Source organism: Lissotriton helveticus, chromosome 11 (assembly GCF_964261635.1).
Source record: "Lissotriton helveticus chromosome 11, aLisHel1.1, whole genome shotgun sequence".
NCBI classification, from domain to species: domain Eukaryota; kingdom Metazoa; phylum Chordata; class Amphibia; order Caudata; family Salamandridae; genus Lissotriton; species Lissotriton helveticus.
Window position 1 is genome coordinate 45377474 of NC_136072.1, and position 20505 is coordinate 45397978.

Genomic DNA, 20505 nt, shown 5'->3' on the forward strand with positions numbered 1-20505 from the left:
AACAGTCCAGCCCGAACTGCCAAACCATGCCTTCCCTGGACCGGAAACAAAATTTCGAGGACCGGTTTCTGGCATTACAGCCGTCTTTAGCCCGGGTTGCTTTTGACTGGGTGTGAGTGTTTGATTGGTTCAGATGCTCCGTCCATCACCACCCCCTTTTGAACCGCTTTGGCCGCCATAAGTGTGGCAGGGTATGCTCAGACGTGAGTCCCTTCCTCACTTTGCCACTGGATTCAAGCAAGCCGGCTGAAGACGGCTGTAATGCCAGAAACTGGTCCTCGGAAGCTTGTTTTCGGTCCAGGGAAGGCATGGCTTGGCAGTTCGGGCTGGACTGTTCCCATCAGGCACAGGGTCAGACTGATTTGCATATAGCCATGTCTGAACTGGGGTGGCAGAGTGGGCTAAAGAACGGTGATGGATCAAACCCAGATCTGTGACTCGGTGTGAGTGTTTGATTGGTTCAGATGCTCCGTCCATCACCACCCCCTTTATTACCATCACAAGGATGGTGGCCTGCTTGGGTCAGCAGACCCCCATCTCTGTGATTGCTTTTTAATAAAGCAATCTTTTTTAAAAAAATGTATGCAGTCCATTCTTAAAGGAAAACGAGATGTATTTCAAAAAAGAAAATTTAACTTTTAAGTTTCATTTTTTAAGAGTAGGCAGTGATCCCTGGGACCACTGTGTGCTCTTGAAAAATATTTAATTTAAAGGGGAATGGGGGCTTGTGGAGACCCCTCCCATTTGCAAATGGGTAACCAGCAACTTTGAAATAGTGATAAAGTGCTCCTGTTTCTTGACATGAATTTGGTCACAAAACTTTAATATGTACCTCTGTGATTCAGTTTTGTGAAGGGACACCCTAAACACGCCCCTTTCAAGTACTGAATCAGAATTGGGAGACCCGCAGGCCTTGGCCCCCAGTGCTGGTGACAGGCTGTAGTCTTGCCAAGCTTCTTCTTCTGCTCGGCAGATGATAGATTTTTTATCTCAAGCTCCTCTTCTTATAGTCCATTTCCAGACAGCAAATGTGATTTAGGTCCTGAGTCTTTGAAGTTTGTGTATGTTGTTGAATCCTTGTGATAGGATGTTTGAGAAGGAAGATCACTAACAACTATATTGTTTTTTTTGTTACACATTGCTTTCTTTCATTTGAAAAATCAATAAAAACATTAAAAAAAACTTAAAGAGAGTTGTACGCCCTACCGGATTCAGGGGCAGGCGGCCCCAGCGTTACAGAGCTTCGTTCAGTCTAGTTGTGAAGGGGTTTAAATCGAAGTTCCACTCCAAGTCCAAGAGGTGGGAGATGTAAATTTCTAAATAATTGAAGGAGAGGCGGCACTGTGGGATTGTGGCACACCAGGACCGGGCATCTGGGTCGCCCTCAATTGGTACCAATAAGGACATATATTTGTTGACCCGAAAGCCAAAGCCATCACCATACAAGCAGAGAATCTCCTGACACCGGGTGCCTGAGGACTGTGTGTCCGCTAGGAATCGCAGTAAGTCAGCAGCGTACAGTGCTATGCGTTCCTCCAGTCCCCCTCCCCATGACCAACCTCGCCCCCTTGCAGCACAAAAGATGAGATGGGCCAGAGGTTCAATCACCAGGGCTAATATAAGAGGGGACCGCCCTGGCGGGTGCCCCTGCCTATGGGGAAGCGTGGTGAGAGTGTCCCATTGACCTGGACCCAGGCAGCGGGATTAGCGTAGAGAAGCCCCACAAGCTTGTGGAAATAATGCCCAAGGCCCTCCCTTGCAGCACCAAATCCAAGAAGACCAATCCACTCTATCAAAGACCTTTTTTTAAAAAACATCTATAAGGCGCAGAGCTGTGGGGTGGTGGGACGCAGTGTGCCTGGACGAGGGCAATGTGGGCCTTGCAGATACAGTGTTGGGTACTTCTATTTGGCATGAACCCAGAATAATTCGTATGAACAAGATAGGAAAGTGTCTGGGTGAGCCCGGCAGCCAAAGGTTTCGCAAATATCTTGGCATCCCCATTTATAGGGGAAATGGGCCTAAACAATGAGCACCTGTCTGGGTATTGACCTGCTTTAGTGTTCACAGCAATCATGGCCGTGCCCATCTCTGGGTGGGGAGGAAGGGGGGTGGGGGAGTCTGGATCTGCTGCCTCATCATACCATGCCATGATGTGCAGGAGGAAAAGGGATCAAAAGTGTGTAAAGTATTCAACTGGGAAGGTGTTCGGACCCGGTGTCCTCTCTGAGGACATCACAGGCAATGCCTCCCCAACCTCCTCCCCTGTGAGTGGTTGGTCAAGATCTTGTGCCAGAGACATAGGGATAGTGGGCAATCATACACCCAGATCTCTAACAGTGGAAAGGTGGGGAATGTGTGCGTCCAGCAGCTGCAGGAAGGATTACTTGTGGGAAATAAACCATAGGTTCACTGCCTTTCCCCCACTTCTGTGATCCTTTGTGGGTGGGTGGATAACCAGTGTCCTTTAAGTTTAGGATGTGATCACTGGCAGTTATTGGGCTATCCAAATGATTTTTCTAGCTACATTATTATTATTCTTAATTTTGAACTGGAGGGTTCCCATACATAAAATCATTTCTTTACAGACCATTGCAGCCTTTTGAATCTGGACAGCCATTGTAGAATTTTCTTGATTACCAGAACCACAGAACGTTCAAATAAATGTAAGACCTGCTTTAACCCCTTCTGTGGTCATGACGAGCTCAGCTCGTCATGGCCACACCCGTTTTTATTGCTGTCCATCACAGGAGAAGAATATCATCAGCAGCGATGTGGCTAGACATACATTTTGTAAACAAGGAAGAGAAATTCGCATTTCTAGTTTTACTGGAGTGGTGGTTGGAGCTGATCTCTCAAAGAGCAGAATATGTGTTGATCATATCTGGATGAATGGTTCATCATATTGAATTTGGTACGCCTATCACACCCTCACCAAGAGCATTCATTGTTATTTCAACTTTAACGGTTCACTTCCTAGTTTCAGAAAGCTGCAGTTCTGGAACCAGAGTTTACTTAACACTTTTTGCAAATGTTAATGCTTCCACCTAGATTTCAGTGCAGATTATTAGGCGGTACAGACCCTGCCCAAGAATCCCTTTTGAGAATATTTCTCCTTTTTCTTGATCTTAGTTTCTCTTTATCTTCTTCTGAGAGGCTTGCTATTCTTTCCTAAAGTTCCCTAAATATTAGGATGCACATTGTGGAGAACTGTGATCACAGGTAAGTAACTTTTATTTACCTTAGCCATCTGATACTTGAGAGGACGGCCAAGAGGTAGAACTCTACACAGTACCCCTCTTCTCACTTCCTAGTGTATTGCACGCTGAGTTTGTTGTGCAGGTAAATTTATGGGAACAATAAGATTTGATCATTAGAAATTGAAAGTGCTGATCCCAGGAATAATATAAGAGGGAGAACACAAAAGTTATTTTGTCAAATTTACCAGGTACAGAAAATCTCAACAATGTTTATTTCATTTTTGGGAAATGAAAATGTATTAATGTTGTAAAATATGTGCTAACCCGGGTCCCCCTATCTATTTCCAATTCTTGAAGGGCATGGAGGAGATGTTGCGGTGTTTCATCAAGGAAGGAAACGCGGAGATGAATCGTCAGATCGAGTTCATTATCAAGCAGCTGAGATCAGGTCAGGAAAAGAAGCTTCAACTAGTCCTGACATTTGATATTTCTAATGTGTGCATGCCTGTCTGTGTGTATATTTTGTGGAGGTTTCCATACTGGCCACCAGTGGATGCAAATGGCACTCGTCCAATCTTCCCTACTGATTCTTCCTGGCAGCGACAGGACCATTATTGGGAGGCGGCTTTTGGAGCTCTAGACGAACATCATACTGAGTGCTAAGGTGATCCATGAAGTAGCCCTAAATTTAGAAAGGTTTGGATACAGAGAAATGAAGACCCCTTTAAGCAAAACCTTGAAAAGCAAACAATAGGGACCACAATGAAATAATTTCCCCTTCCCTCTTTCTCCTAGAGGCCTTTATTTATATTGTCACATGCTGTTGTATATTCGCAAGGTGGGCTAAACTGTTAACAAAAATCAACTTGAGACAAAAAATTCATGCTACCCCTACAGTGCATTTCACTGATTGAGCTCGACTGTCTGAAGAGAGAGTTCAGGTATTAGGGCAGAAAGGGTTTCAGGAGAGCTGGAAGGGAAAATGATCCCTTCCTCAACAAAAAAGTTTGGAATAATGTAGGATATTGCAGTTGAAGTTTTTGGATATATTACTTAAAACCAGTAGTTAAATTGAGCCGGAGGTTGTAGGTGGGGCCCCACAGTACTCATTTTTGGGGACCAAACTTCTTTTTCCTCATAAGACTTTGATCCAATGCAAGAGAGAGAAAAAAAGGGGGAAAGGAGAAGGAAGAGAAAGATAAAAAATACTATGACAAAGGGGGAAAGTATGTAGGAAAAAGAAGATGCAAGAGTGAGATAAAGGGACAAGGAGTGTACGGTGATGGAGGTAGGAGCTACGAAGTCAAATCAAGACTACGGAGTGTTGATATTTGGCACCTTTGTCATTCAGCAGCGCCGGCCGTATGTTTCTGAGATTTTTTTGGGCACCGCCACGTATTATTTTCCAAATTAACCCCTGCTTAAAGTAGAGTGTTCTTCACAGGCATTTGTAACGTAAAAAAAGTAAATATCATAATACATTTGAGTCTGCCACAGTAACCTGGCGCAATTTTTCTCTACGTCATCAAATTGTACATATGCCTTTAAGAAAATTCTCTGCACAAAAAAAGATATATTTATAAGGTACCGCAGGAGAAATGATACCTATCTGATACTTTTCCAACCTTGGAGGAAGTAGACAAGTTTTATATTCTGTGCCGATTACTTATCCGTTTCAAGAAATAAAATACTGTCACACTTGGCACTATTTAAGTCAGAATGCTGTCATCTTCCAGGAAATGTCTAAATTGTATGTGAATAGTTGAGTATTGCTTAGATATTCTAGCAACAGCAATTAAAATTCATGTTTCTGTTCAAATATACCCAATTTCTGTTAATAGGATTAAGATACTGCTGAAATATGCTTCAGTTGTTCTCTATGTGGATGCTCTCAGTGTGATCACCACTGTCGGAAAAGCAAGGGTGAGCAGATTAAAGATTATACAGGCTCTGGCATGAAACATTAGAATTACCTGTCAGGTTACAAATAGGACCCTGTCACCGAAGAGATAACGTGTCAATATCAATATCACCTTCAGCTTATAAAGCACACCTTGCCATTCCAGGTGCCCATAGTGTGTAAAAAACATTTGGACACGTTTGTTTCAATTTTTTTAGTCCTGGTTCAAGTCCTTTTCCCATATTACCCCAGCATTTATATTGCGCTTGACTCCACCTCCTATCCTCATAATGTGAAACACCAACAGTTCTAAATAGCGACTTCACTCATGTCCTGTTCCTTGTCCATTTTTACCACATTGTCCTCCTCTTGCTCCTTTTGTTCTTCTATTTCCATTTTGCATTCCTCTTCCTTTACAACACAGCCTGGGCTAGCAGGAAATGATGTAAGAGCAGGGCTGCTGGGAGATTTTTAATGATGAAAGGATGGGACCGTCATCTCAGATCCTCTCTCCGGTCTCCATCGTTGTTTATTTAGTTCCCCCGGTCCCTTCTCCTCCTACCATCCCCACTCATTCAGGGCAGTGGAGCGAAGAAGAATCCGTCCTACGGTATTAAATACTTCATCATTTGAATCATAGTTCATCATAGGTTGTGATCCTGCACAATCAGTATTCAGACATTCCCAGGCATCTGGCCTTTTTCGGTCTCGCGCTTCCACCAGCATTGCCAAGTAGTGATGCCCCAGATCCACTAAAATGCCTGGTTGCCCAGTTTGGCCATGTTCAAAACATCAGTACAGTAGTATTTGGTGCTAGATTTTCTAGAAATCATACATTAACATGGCATGATACTTAGCAATCTCTGTGTAGCAAGCCCAATATATGAGATGCTCTTGAACAAGTATGCAGGAATGAAAAGCTTGGGCTCTGTGCATCCACCCTTGCCAACAAGCCCTTTCTCATGTTTTTCTAACCTTCTTACAGTGGCCTCAACAGACCAGGCTCATTGGAGCTGAAGCAAGTTTTATTTTGTATGGCATATTAAGTTATTGGTAAACATTGTCCTATGTGTAGTAAAGACCTATTATTTTTTAACAATATTGCTGTGATTAGAAATGGAGTTTGAGAGTGGAAAAAGAAAATTGAGTTTGAGAGTCATTTGTGCATAAAATATTGTGAATTGCAAATCAGTACTTCTTCCATTGGTAAGTCTTGATTGTTTGATCTAGCTGTAAGAAGGATTTTTGCTACGTTCTCTTTGTGTAGAGTCCGTCTGGTTCCACCTGGTGGGAACATCGAAGGTGGTCAGCTGGTCATGTCTCGCTGAAATGCTGTCCTGCATGCCTTAACTATAAGCTATTGATGTGCTGACAGTTCTGTGCTTGTGAACAAAAGGGAAATGTGGTTGTTACTGTAACTACCAACAGTGATGCTTCCCTCACGAGGGCATTACAGAACTCGTTTAGTTGTGTACAAGCTACAAAGGAGGGCTTACCTGTGCCATCTGGGGGATTACGTGATCCAAATGTAAATGTTGCCCATATTGCACTTTTTAATTAACCTAGGTGTTTTTTTACATTTTATTTAGAAGAGGCACTTGATGGTGATCCCGAGTCGGATGATGAAGAGGAGGAAGACGATGATGACGTAAGTTATCTTATTCTATTCAACATTGAACAGCATATTTTTATCATTTGAATCGACGCTTAGCATTGGCGGGGTTCTCCCAGTGTGCTCAGGCTACATGGCCATTCTTGTACAGAAGAGTTTGGTTCTGTGTGGGACAATGTCATTGGATTATAAAGAGGGTAGTGGCCTTGAAACTATTTGCACCAACCTCTGATATTTCATCATACCACCTTAGGCACCCATAAATGAAAAATAATAATCAGTAGGCAATCATTCACTTCTGCCTTATAGCTCTTCAGCATTGGGCCTGGGGCATGCATTTTTTTATGTCTATGCAGATTTTACTGAATGCCTGTCTTCTAAAAAATGTAATAATTCCCTCCTACTGATGATTGCAGAACTTTTTGCTTTCTTGAACTGATTCCTTCAAACAGAAGCAGCTGCCTTGCCAATTTGATGCTTTACTAACTTACAGGTCATGGCTGTAGTGGTGATGTACTTTTGCCCATACAAATGAGAGTAGACGTATCCTGGAATGATCTTGTGTTCTTTGATAGGCTAGTGTTAGGGATTTATGGCGTCTTTCCATATTCGGCAATGTAGAGTGTATGTTTGTGAGTGATACTGTGTACTCCTGCTGACAACGACTGAAGTACTCGCTTTTGGTGTGATTGGATTAAAGGATTGATCAACCGGGTGATTGATGTAATGTCCTTCTATGCGTTAGGACTCCCACTGTGGGACACAGTTCTGCCACTCTGAGGCATTGCCTCCTCTAAATCTCACTTCACAAAGCAGTCCTATAAGGACAATGTCTTTCCAGTTCCCGGTACCTCATCATCCCCAGTGGTAAACTTCCCCCCTGTTGGAGGAGGAGAAGGCTGTGTGTTGCGTGTGTTTGGAGGGAGTTTTGAGAAGAAGAGGAAGAGGTCAAGGGACTTAAGGGCAGATGCATCAAAAGGTTTTACCCATTCTGTGTCTATGGGAAAATGTGTTCATATATATGGCCCTAAGCTCCCAGTACTGTGCTGTCGCAGTCCTATACAGAAGCGCTGCTAGTGGTTGAATTGTCCTCCTTGGTCCGTGGTTTCTTGTGCAGGGTCCCTGCCACAATCCCAGGAAAATGTGACAATGCCATCCCCTTTTCAGTAGATCCTGATGGGCAATTGCTGCGCTTTTGAGTTTGTGTCCCCTTATCTCCATGAAGCACTCATTCAGTTCACCCCTGGTGTTACCTGAAGCCATCCTCAGTCAAGTCCGTCTGCATTCGGTTCTCCACGCCTGTAACTCTATTCCGAACAGTTCACACTGCAGGGGTGTCTCCTTCCATTGTAATCAACTCAAATACATAATTAATCGGTAAGCCCAGAAGGTAGGCCTACCAACTAGGGACCTCCACAATGTCTCGCCATCCACCTGGTTCTGGACATCATTCTGGACATGGACTGGTTCTGGACATCACTCCATATCCTCACAAATGCACTACTGGTGCTATCCATAGAGGCTACTGTTAAGCTGTCACAGCATTAGGTTTTTTATGCTCGTTGGTGACTACATCCACTCCTCCACCAAAACCTTCACTCCGCATTGAGCCCCGCGTTCTCATGCAAGTGTAGGAGGTTAGGCATAAGCTGTGGTAAATGAAGATGCACGGTAGCCAGTAGTAAGGTGAAACAGGATCACGGTTTATTCGCATAGGAATGAAGATACCACATAAGCCTTACTCCAAGACTATCATCTCCGGGTTATTGGGCACGAAACATAGATCCTAAAGGGATCTGTCTGTCTGTGATGGCCATGGTTCCCTCTCCAAATTGCAAGGTCCTCTTCCTACATGAACAGCTAAGCCAAGGACATTGAAACTATAGTCAACAGATGAATCAATCCATTGGTCTCTTCCTAAGGCAGCCAAATTCCAACATAAGCATGGCTAGTTATAGGAATCATCCGTGTGCATGAGCTTTATGGTTCTGTTGGCCTTTCACAATCCAGGGGGAATATATGTTTATGCTCAATTGAGGCAAAGAGGTGACTGAGTAGAAAATTGGGATGTTCCAAAAAATCAGCACGGGCGCCCGAGCTATGAGCATTGTCTTCTCCGTGTGGCCCTCAGCTTGATTGAGATCTTCAGACTCAAAACAGTAATTAAGACAAGGCCATGAACCTACATTTGATGAACAGAACCTCTTCAAACTCTCTGTGGAAGTGGTCTAGTAATATAGGAGTAATAATGATCAAAGCCAAATAAATTAGCTCCTTTTAGGAAGAGAAGCAAGGCATTCAGTCGTCAAATGGAGGATCAATATTTCTCCAGACCTTTGGACAATGCTGCTGCCTTCATGTTGCCCCTACAGTTCAAGAAGAGGTGGTTAAGAGAGAAGATTGTCCCGCCGCCCAGGCCTCATCTGTGGCCAAAGGGTCCCATTGACTTCTTAACGGGCCTGGTCTTTTTCGCATTAAATTTGCAAGCCAGCGATTTAAGCTTTAACTTTCCCCTATCATTATTGAGCACGAGTCATGAAAAAATCATGCTCTTGGTGTTGAACAAGAGTAATTCTCTACAGCTACCCCAGCCACCATTACCAAGACTAGTGGTGCTTCAGTCAATATTCCCAAAACATCTGGTGGTACCCTTCCTGTGGCATGAGAAGTACCACCTCTACTCTTATCTAGACGAGTGCCTAATAAGGACATCCTTCCAGAGAGCAACTGCTTCTGGTTTGACCCCGTTCCTTTAGATGGGTCTGTATACATGTCGTGCCTTTAATCTGAGGTGCAGCCCCGATTTCTATGGCTTTGACTTTGGACGTCACATCATACCACAGGTTGACACGGTGACAGGGCACCTTGTCGGACACCAGTAGACGCGCATGTTTACCTGTCACAGTGCAAACAGACCTGCAGCAGCCTAAAGCCATATGAAGGAAGGTAGATCCATAGGTTTCTGGGAGCAGCTTGAAAAAATTATTTTATTGGTCACTTGTCCTGGAAATAACGGACCCACGGTCATATTTCAGTTACCCCTATGAGTTTATTAGTTATCAGATATGGAATGATCTTGGGTCCCAAAAAGGCGCATGTGTGTTTTACAACTCTGTACGGTGGTCAAAGGCAGGTGACGCAGATGCTAAACAGGGCAGTGGTGGTCTCCCTGGCACTAGCATGATGTGCAAAAAGCTGTAGGTTCTAAAGAAGAAAAAAGTTACATTACTAGCCATAAAAAAACATTAGCAAGCATGAAGTATAGGGTTGTGCAAAATTAATGTAATTTGCTTTTGTGTAATTGCCCAAAACTTTAGAATATTATACGAAATTACACATTAATTACATGACATGCAAAACTAGCTGTTGGTGTTATATTTCAGCTGGAAATGCTTCCTTGCATCCTTCAAACAAAAAAGCTGAACAAACCTAGTGCTGCAAATAGCAGCCACTCGCCTTCTTCTCGTTTATGGTGTACAGCACCCTTGCTTTAAAGTCTTGCCAAGAACTGCACGTAATTACGCCACATTGCAAACAGGATAAAGTCGGAGTTTGACATAACGAAGGTGAAGTGAAATTACTAAAATTACGCAAGATTATGCCCGCGTAATGAACATTTATTTGGCCAGTGCTTATTAAAAACGTGCCTTGATGCACAGGTTTTTCTGTTGTACTCTCTGGAATCTTTTCAAGTGAACTGCTGTAAAGACTCCTGCATAACGTCACTACCTTTTTGCCTATTTCAGTTTCTTTTCTACAGGAGAGGGGTAGACTCCACTCCAGTTGTTTGTTTGCATAAATACAACACTACAATGACAAAGGTGACAATTGTGTGTCTGAGTGAGGTACTGTAAATGTATGCTGTATTATCACTGCTCCATTGATGAGCTCTTTCCAATAAGTAATACTTATGTCCAGAGCTGGTATTTACTGCTGTCCCCAGTACTAAAGGATGACTCTATGAAGGTCTGGAGATGGAGGGGTGATTGGTAACACCATAACTGCCTGTCCAAGAAAACTGTAAATGTGTTACTTCCACAGCTCTGGTGACTCTTCAGCAAAGGAGCCTCTACCTGTGTTGTCAATGGAGAGCATTTGTAGTCAGAGGGGAGGGTGTAGTTTCTAAGTGGTGGAACTAGGAGGCATAAGAAAGCTCTGCCTCAGACCATCAAAAGGTATCTACATTTGAGTAAATGTAAAAGGGCTCAGTGTAGGTTTTACAAGTGATTCTCCCAAAGGAGCAACCCTCATACTGCAGTGAAAAGGGGAGGGCTGAATGTGGGAAATTTTTAGGCCTTGGACTATGGACACCAAGCAGTGACAAACTATGTATTTCCTTTAAAACTCAGGTGGCGTAATGACATTTTAGGACAAGAATTAAAACCAGTAGGGTGGTTGTGGATGCACGCACAACCTTGTGAACATAAATGTGTTTACTGAATTTGTACCGCAAAATCAAACTCACCTCATCAGGCCTTTGTGAGATACAAACTTTGTTCCACTGATCTACTGCAAACTTTTTAAAAAGCCATACCTGTATGTAATTGTGCCATTTTTTTACATGGGCCTGCTTCTCTATTCAATACAACTATAACTACTCATTAGTTAGCCTCTGATGGACCTTTCTCTCCGAGTGAGATTTCACAACCAGTTATCCAGCATGCATTGAGGCGTCCCTCTCACATTTCCAGCCTCCGGGTTAGAGTTTTTTTGCTTCTACATTTCTTTGTAAGTTCAAATGTAGAAATCCTCCCCAGGTCCAGTCACAACCTTCAATCCAACTGCCAGCATTCTCATTTTAGCAGCTTGAGGTGCCTCCAGGGGACACTTTACATGTTTGCTTTTTTCCCTTTTTCAGTTGACATTTAAGGCTGCACCTTTGGTCTTGTCATGCTTAGAGGAGTCAAGCTAAGTGAATGTGCTGTTGCGTATGAAATTCATTAATTATTGTCAAATGTCACAACAAGTGGCCCACTATTCCCAGGGCCTGGAGAACAAGTTACTCTGCTACAAGTTACTTAACAGAGTCAGGCAGGTGAGATGCGTTCTCCGCATGGCATTCTTCTACAGGTCTTTGCAGTTCATCGTAAGGGGCCTAATCCAGCATGGACAAGACCAAATAAACTGAGCCTAGGAATAGAGTGTAAGAAGCTATTCTTTACCACATGGTCAACCTATGGCTTCCTGAAAGCCTCCAAGAAAAATTCACAGTATGAGGTGGTTCTGGACAGTCCCATGGAAGGTGGTCCTGCTGGTGGACACTTGCAGGTTTATGTTTATTATGTTTATGTTTATTAAAACTTTTATAACGCGCTCAATTACCACAAGGTATCCTGGCGCGGTGAGTGACTTGGCAACAGGAGTGATGGATCAGAACCAGAACGATCTGTTAGGGTGGAGCATTAAACAGATGAGTCTTAAGTTCCTTTTTAAAAATAGTGATGGTCGGCAAGGCTCTAAGGAACAAGGGAAGGGCATTCCATGCGGATGCTGCCTTAACTGAGATTGATTGGCCGCCCATACGTGCGTATTTATATTTGGGAGTGGCCAATAGGCATTGATTGGCTGATCGTAGAGCACGGTTTGGAGTATAGAATGAAAACCGTTTCTGTAAGTACGTCGGTCCCAGGCCATGAGCTGCTCTGAATGCCAGCACAAGAATTTTAAATAGGATTCGGTGTTGTACAGGAAGCCAATGTAAACTTCGTAAGTGGCTCCGCACGCTCAACCTCCTAGGGAGAGAGAAAAGCAGACGCACAGCAGCGTTTTGTAACACCTGCAGGCGATGAACCATGTACGCAGGTAGGCCACTAAATAAAGCATTGGCGTAATCGAGCCGAGATAAAATCAGGGCTCGAAGAACAGTCTCCTTGGCTGCCCTGGGCAGAAGAGGAAAAAATCTTCTCAAGGATCGCAGGGTACCAAAACAAATGCCGGTCAATTTTTTTATATGATCCGAAAACTTCAGATCCTGACCAAACCAGACCCCCAAGTTCTTAGCTGGGCCTCCAGTCGCACTAGGGCAGGGCAGGTCCGGTGGCCAAATCTGATCCTTGAAGTTGTCAGGAAAAGAACCGAAGAACAGGACTTCGGACTTGTCTTCGTTGCACTTAAGTTGGACTTGTGCAAGCCACCGAAATACTTCCGACAAACAATGCTGGACTGCTGATGGATCAAGCACACCCTTAGGCCAGGTGAATAACAGCTGTGTGTCATCAGCGTAAGCCATTATCTTGGCTCCCAGCTGTTCCGCCAGATATAGTAGAGGGGTCATATAAACGTTAAACAATAGAGGGCTTAACGTAGAACCCTGCGGAACTCCAGTTGTCAGTCTCTTCGGAGCCGAAGAATAAGGGGGCATCCAGACCTGCTGAGTTCTGTCGCTCAAAAACGAAGACAACCAGTCAAGAACCAACCCTGAAATGCCGACGGCTCGCAGTCTTGCAATAAGCAAGGCATGGGGCACCGTATCGAAGGCGGCAGAGAGGTCCAATAGAATCAGGACCGCTCTGCCGCCCCCGTCCAAGCACTCTCGGACTGCCTCCGAGACCTCGACTAGTGCTGTCTCGGTACTATAAGCCGCTCTGAACCCTGACTGAGCAGGATGTAGGGCGTGGGAGGACTCAATGAAGCTATCCAGCTGTTTAAAAGCCACCTTCTCACACACCTTCGCCAGAGCTGGCAACAGCGAGATGGGCCGATAGCTCGATGGCATTGCTGGATCTAAACCAGCCTTTTTTAACAGAGGAAGCAGTTTTGCTTCCTTCCAACTTCTCGGAATCAGGGCCATGGAAAGGGAGAGGTTAGTGATTTGAGTCACCTCTTGATTAATAATATCCGCTATCCCTCCCAAAACCCTGGCTGGGCAGGGGTCTGAAGGAGATCCGGACTTCAACGCTGCCAGTAAATGCCATATGTCTGATTCCGAGGCCGGCCGGAAAGCAACAAACTGATCCTCTAAACATCGGCTATCCGATAATAAAAGGGCGGGTGGGGTCATGGAGGACTTTTGAGCCAACACAACCTTGGTGCTCCGTCTTTATTTGGTTGATGGACAGTAGATAGTTTGTAAAGCCAATAAGGCACATAGAGGCGATCATTTCCTTAAGTTCCTAAATAATTTGAGTATTGTTAACGCACTTTTAATATATAACCCTACAAGGGTTGTCAAACGTTGGAGATTTTTTTTTCAAAGGGTCCATGTCCTTTTCTACCACACAGAATCTTGAGGCGGATGAAGAATACTCTGAGTTGTTCGGAGGTACTACCCGTTCTGTTTGGCTCATTACCTGATATCAGCCTGCTTCAGGCAGAATCGTTTCAGACATAATTACAAAAATATGGCTTTTAGGAAACCAAGCTAAGTGCAAAATTAAATGGTTAATCTTTTTCAAAGTATTTCTGCTCTGGTGGATTATTGCCTTGCTGAGTCGTGGACTACGAGTCTTGGGACGCATTATATACTATTGAGTTTAAACTTAATTTAAAGATGCCCTTAATTGAGAAGCTGGGATGGTGAGGTGTTTGCTCCCTCTGGTCGAGATTCCCCTTTGAATTACCGTTTCCATAAAATTGAGTTTTCTCTCTGTGTTGTGGAGACAGCGAAGGACCAAAGTGTTATCCTTTTTTTATTTGACTTTTTCAGGAGAGTGTTCTCGGTGCTTCGGGTGTCCGGGTTAGTTTCCTCACAGTCACTGTTAATTTGGCTACTTCTAAAAATTAGTGTTTTATAGATGCAGACAGCTAGCTGGTGTCGCCTACGACCATGGCAAGTACCGCCTTCTTTAACCGCTGTATACAATATATACCTTAGTGTGTTGCGGTTTTCACACAGTTCTCCTCTCAGGTCTGTGGGGCAGAGTGATGTCCATGGGACATTCAGGGATTGGATTAGGATGAGCCACGCGGGCACTGTACTGGACAGAAATGGGGCAAACTGTGTGTCCTGGACTGGGCTCTACTGGATTCAGAAAACTGTCTATGCCTTTTGTAAATATTGGTGCAGTAATGTGAATTTGCCAGCATTTTTTGTGTTTTCTTCATGTTAAGAAATAAGTCCCATTACAGTGGCAGTATGTGCGTATTCATTTTGGATAGCACCAAAACCTGCCAATGTTTATTTGTGGCATGGGCTAACTAGAAGGGCGGATGGTGTGTTGCCATCTTTGATGTTTGCTCCTCGTCAAAGGAAGTATTTTTGAAATGGGAAGCATTTGGTGTATTATCCAAAGTGAAAACTGCTCCTGCATCTAAAACGTTTGATTCTTGAATTTCCAGTTAAATTGAACTAATTCCATGTTTTTATTTTTAGTGGCTCCCCAGTGTGATTGATTTTGTGAGATTGATGGTGATATTCTAGGTTCAGGATGGTCTTTTATTCTACCTGTGGCATCAGCAGTGTCCTGCTTGCTGCATGTGGATTGCATCAAGTAATGTAGGATTTATTTAGGCCTAGGCGGTGAAGCGTGGAGATCAGGACCACAAATGCCCTAGCAGAGGCCCTCCGGTATATGCAGGGGTTCCCACATGCGTGGCGGGGAACTCAGTGCTTGAAAGAGAGCTACAACCATGGAGGCTCCCTTAACAGCACAGAAATTTGCCCAGTGGGTGCCATATTGAAAGCGCTCATGATGAAAACTTTTTTGTTCAGAGAAGACTAACTCCTTAATTAGGTTTGTTTTTTCTCAACAGAAAATAAAAGATCTGACGCGTATGGAGTGTTCTTCCAGCGTGTGGGGGACAATCTGCATTTTCCCTGCCTGTCTCTGCTGTGCCTTGCATGATGGGCACGGGTAGGTAAAATGAGTGGCAGTCAACCCACTCACAATTTGGCGAGACGACTCTCAATTGAACTGACAGGCTGCTAGGTCAAAGGACTAATTCGTCCGAGGTAGCGGAGGCGACACCGCTGTGAACCTGGTCCTTCCCCCCCAACTCCAAAAAGAGCGGGGGACCGTGAGTTTGGTGTAAAGGGGCCGGACCAATTCTTGGTGGTGCTCCCACTTCGCAAACCCTGAATGAGGTCCTTTGTCTACGATGGGGTGCGGAGTTAGCCCACCTAAGCCTTGAAGTTTCCAACCTGACACACTGATCCCCTAGAGAAAGGGCTCTGCTGAATTAGACCAGGACCTGTGAGACCTGTTCTAACCCGAGGGGCAGCTCAGCTATCGCTGCCTTTAAGATATCTGTACTCTAGGGCCAGCTGTGTCGCCAAAGCTCTGAGCCTGCACAGTGTGAGCGGCATGAGAGGTTTCATTACAGTCTAAGATCTCCACCTGTATGATCAGCATTGCCTGAGTAAGAAGTGTTTCTGAAAATCTAACACTGTTTATTTATTTCTATTTATTTGTGGCTTTATAGAGCGCTTGAATCGACTCCCAGTGGAGTATCTCTGCGCTTAGGAGCCAAGAACAAAGAGAACAGAATAACAACCGCAGAATCTAGATCTGATTACTGAACAGCAGGGTTTTGAGCTGCTTTCTAAATTTTAGATGCTCTGAGCACTGTCTGAGGGACAAAGGGAGTTTGTTCCACAGTGAGGGTCCCGTTATAGATAAAGCTTTACCGCCATGCCTGGCCTTTCTACCACCAAAAGAAGGTTGTCGCTAGATCTGAGAGAACGGGTCGGAATATATGGGGTAAATTTCTTTTCCAGGTAGGCAGGCCCTTGTCCGTTAAGACTTTTATTTATTAAACAGCATACTTTAAACTTCGTTCTCTGCCGGATTGAGAGCCAATGCAGTTGTTCCAGAAGAGGTTGAGATGCTGTTCTTGGGGGGACATTCAGGACTAAACGGGCCACCATGTTCTGGATAACTGGGAGCTTAGCCAGCACACCCTTATTTGCAGAAAGTAGTAGGCCATTGCAATAGTCGATCCAACTTAACACAAGAGCCTGTACCAGAGTTCTCCTGAAAGAGTCTGGGAGCAGAGGGAAAACTTTGCGCAACAGGCTGATAGTGTGGAAGCAAGAGCCTATGACAAAGTTGCTGTGTTGTTTCAGCGATAATTCTTGGTCTAGACGTATCCCTAGATTTTTAACGACCTGTTTGGGTTCTGGATCTGCTCCCAGGTCTTGTGGCCACCAGTCAGGAGTCCACAGTATTTTGGCCTCCCCGAACAACATGACTTCTGTTTTGTTAACATTGCATTGGAAGCAGTTGGAGGACATCCATTGTGCTACAGCCTTCATGCCTGATGAGAAGGAGCTTATTACCTCAGTGGAGAGAGTTTTGAAAGGGAAGAGGAGCTGAGTGTCATCCGCGTATGACACTGAGATGAAGCCATACGTGCGCATCACTCTTGCCAGGGGTGATGTTAAAAAGGGTTGGGCTCAAACAGGAGCCCTGTGGCACCCCTTTCGAAATCTCCACCTCCTCTGAGCGGTAAGCACCCATGATGACGCTCTGGGTGCGATTAGATAGGAAGCTCCTTAGCCAGGCGAGAGCTTTGTTCTTTATTCCACTGTTAGCCAACCGGTCAATTAAGATGGTGTGTGACACGGTGTCGAACGCTGCCGACAGATCTAATAGTACCAGGATTACGGTGTAGCCTTTGTCCTGATACATATGCAGGTCGTCCGTGACTGATAGAAGGGTGGACTCTGTACTGCGCTTTGGCCTGAACCCTGATTGAGAATAGTCCAGGCCACCAGCAAGTTCAGTGTAGTTAGACAGATGATGGTTGACATGTTTTTCGGTCAGTTTCCCTAAGAATGGTAGTAGGGAAATGGGCCTAAGATTGGTTAGTTCGGTCCAAGGTATGGCAGTGTTTTTCCTGATTGGTCTTACCAGGGCCCGTTTCCATTCCCTGGGGACGTCACCTGAAGTTAGTGAAAGATTCACAAGCCTCTTAATCACAGGGCATAATTCTTCAGTAAGAATGGGCATTATTCTGGCTGGGATTGTGTCGTCCGGGCTTCCACTCTTAATCTGTGTGGATAGCGATGATACCTCCTATGCAGTGATGGGGGGGAAAGAGTCCAGGGTATGTGTAATCTGATTCGGTTCATCATTAGTCAGAGGGAGTGATGGGATTGTACTAGTTGCCCTGTTGGAGTTAGTTATTTTCTAGTAAATTGTGTCTATTTTCTTAGTAAAGAACTGGGAAACATCATCGCATAACTGTTGCGATGACGACTCAGAGTTTTCACACGCCACTGGTTTTACGAATGACTGTAAAATTTGGTACAAAACCCTAGGGGAATTTCCTGCAGCTGTAATTCGGGACGTGATGTGCGTTTTGCGTGCTGTACGGATGGCTTTATGATAAATGGACAGAGAGTTCCAGTAACTTTTCTTATCGTCCGCCTGGTGAGACGATCTCTACCTCTTTTCCAGTTTTCCGGCGGCTTGTTTTAGCGTTCTTAATTGTTCTGAGAACCACACTTCTTGTTTGTGAGCTGGTCGGGATTTAAACAGTTTCAGAGGGGCTATGTCATCTATGGCTGCCCTAGTTGCCCTTTCGAATTTCTTTAGAGCAATTTCGACGTTCTCTGAGAAAGTGATGGAGGGTTCGACAAACCTCTCTTTAAATGAGATTTTACTGATTTTGTGCCACTGTCTTCGTTTATTGGGCAGAGAGATTGGGCCTGAGAGGGTAGGTTTAAAGTGGAAAGTATAGAATTCAATAATAAAATGGTCTATCCACTTAACTTGTGTTGGAGGCAGGCAAAGGACCGAAGGGGAATTGGATAGGACCAGATCCAGGGTTTGACCTGCCTGGTGGGTTGGCCCGTAATTTCGTTGTATTAGTCCCAGTAGGGACAAATCAGTCAGTAAAGACTGTGCCTCACAACAATCTTGTAATTCGCTGTGCACATTAAAATCCCCTACTAATAGAAAATCGCTGTCATCATTTACATATGGGGCAAGTATTTCAATCAGTGTGTTAGAGAAGTTTGTGCACAGTCCAGGAGGGCGATACACCAGCGCTCCCATTCGACTTTCCTTAGGAGAAGTGGTAATTTTGAAGATCAGTAATTCTAATTCGGGTGTGCGAAGTTCCTCTGATATGGTAATAACAATTCCTTGTTTATGAACAATCGCAATCCCTCCGCCTATCTTGGTGGGGCGGTCTAATCTGACTATTTTGTAGCCCATCGGGATACCTAAAGTTATGGCGGGGGTCGAATGGGGCTTTAGCCATGTCTCAGTAAGAAAGCACAGATCAGGTTCTCTGGAAGAGATTAGATCCCATACCTCGGCTGTATGTTTTGAAAGTGATCTAATATTACAGAGGAGATTCTTGTTCCTCATAGAAGCCTTAACGATGTCATTGCTAACAGGGGTGGGGTGGTGCCTGTTAGTGCGACCATTAGGGCTAGCGTTCTCCTTATGGATGTTAAACTGGGTGCGGCAGTGACGGCAGGAAAACGGCCCCTCTACATAAACGTTTTCCCCGCTTATGCATCCCTGTAATGGTTTATCCCGTAGTTTTAGGAGTACCTGTGGTGACTAGGTAGTCCGCATGGTAGAGCGCAAATCCAGGTTTGCAGATATAGCCCCCATGGCCTCCGGCGCAGACGGGCTGGTCTTTGGCTCGTCTTCGGCGCTTACTTAGGCGCCCCCACTGCGCGCAAAGGCTGCGCGCTTATGCCGACGAGTGGCTAAATAGCCCTTTGAGCTTGAAGGCTAGAGCGCTAACCGCTCGACTGTCAGGAAGTGTCTGGGCATGTCTCTCTGGCTCTTACCTGTCCCGCCCTCCGCTCAACGGTATTGGATACCGAGTTGGACCGGGGCGGGCAGGCTGCAACACTGAGCACAGACTTCCTAAATGAACCCTAATGCCCCTTGCAGCTCCGTGAATGAGCGTAAGTGCACAGAGAGTGAGTGTTTTAAAATTAATATTCAATTCCAACACGACGTAAGTGATTTAAAAAATCGTAATCAATTTTTTAAAAGCGTGACATTTAAGTTTTAAAATGAGATCCACAAAACCAACAGTGTGTTCTGCTCTGCAAATGTTTACCTGGCGCCAAGCGGGGTCGGGAGACACTGCCACTGTCTACCTTTACCGCGATCAGCCTCGCCTCCTCGCAGCCTAAATAGCCCTTTGAGCTTGAAGGCTAGAGCGCTAACTGCTCGACTGTCAGGAAGTGTCTGGGCGTGTCTCTCTGGCTCTTACCTGTCCCGCCCTCCGCTCAACGGTATTGGATACCGAGTCGGACCGGGGTGGGCAGGCTGCAACACTGAGCACAGACTTCCTAAATGAGCCTTAATGCCCCTGGCAGCTCCGTGAATGAGCGTAAGTGCACTGAGAGTGAGTGTTTTAAAATTATTAATCAATTCCAACACGGCGTAAGTGATTTAAAAATTCGTACACCACTGTTGGTCCAAACGCCTCTTTGAAAATTCTTTACATTTTTCAGACTATCCCTAGTATGTGACCTCTAGTGTTTATTTATTTTACCTTTTCTCATTTTCTTCATTATCTTGCTTTTACTGCATAGTTTCAGGTTTGGAATATAGCAGTAAGACATTTTGTACAGGTGATGTATTCTGCACAAACAAGGAAAGCGGTGTAATGACATTGGCAGTTTGTTTAACCTGACAGAGTCGGAGTCGCTTAGGTCCATTTCACAGGTGGAGTCATTCTCACAGGAAGTACAAATTAGTCCACACTCAGAGGCTCACCATGTGATAACAGTGACCACAAATTCAGAATTTTTATGAAACTATGAACTGTGGGTGTTTTACTTGTGTTCGCAAGATGACCTGCTCACTCTCCCTCCCAACCCACCCCAAACTCCCTACCAATGTCAGATACACAGAAGAAACAGGTGGTACTGGAGC

General features: G+C 44.7%; 1 protein-coding gene across 1 annotated transcript in view; it reads left to right on the plus strand.

Annotated features, from left to right (window-relative positions):
• ARMC9 (armadillo repeat containing 9) overlaps positions 1-20505 on the plus strand; it is a 442743-nt gene that overhangs the window by 271428 nt on the left and 150810 nt on the right. Inside the window, exons 18-19 of the mRNA XM_078667778.1 lie at positions 3558-3648; positions 6690-6748. Coding sequence (XP_078523904.1) covers positions 3558-3648; positions 6690-6748 — 150 coding nt within the window. The remainder of the gene's footprint in view (positions 1-3557; positions 3649-6689; positions 6749-20505) is intronic.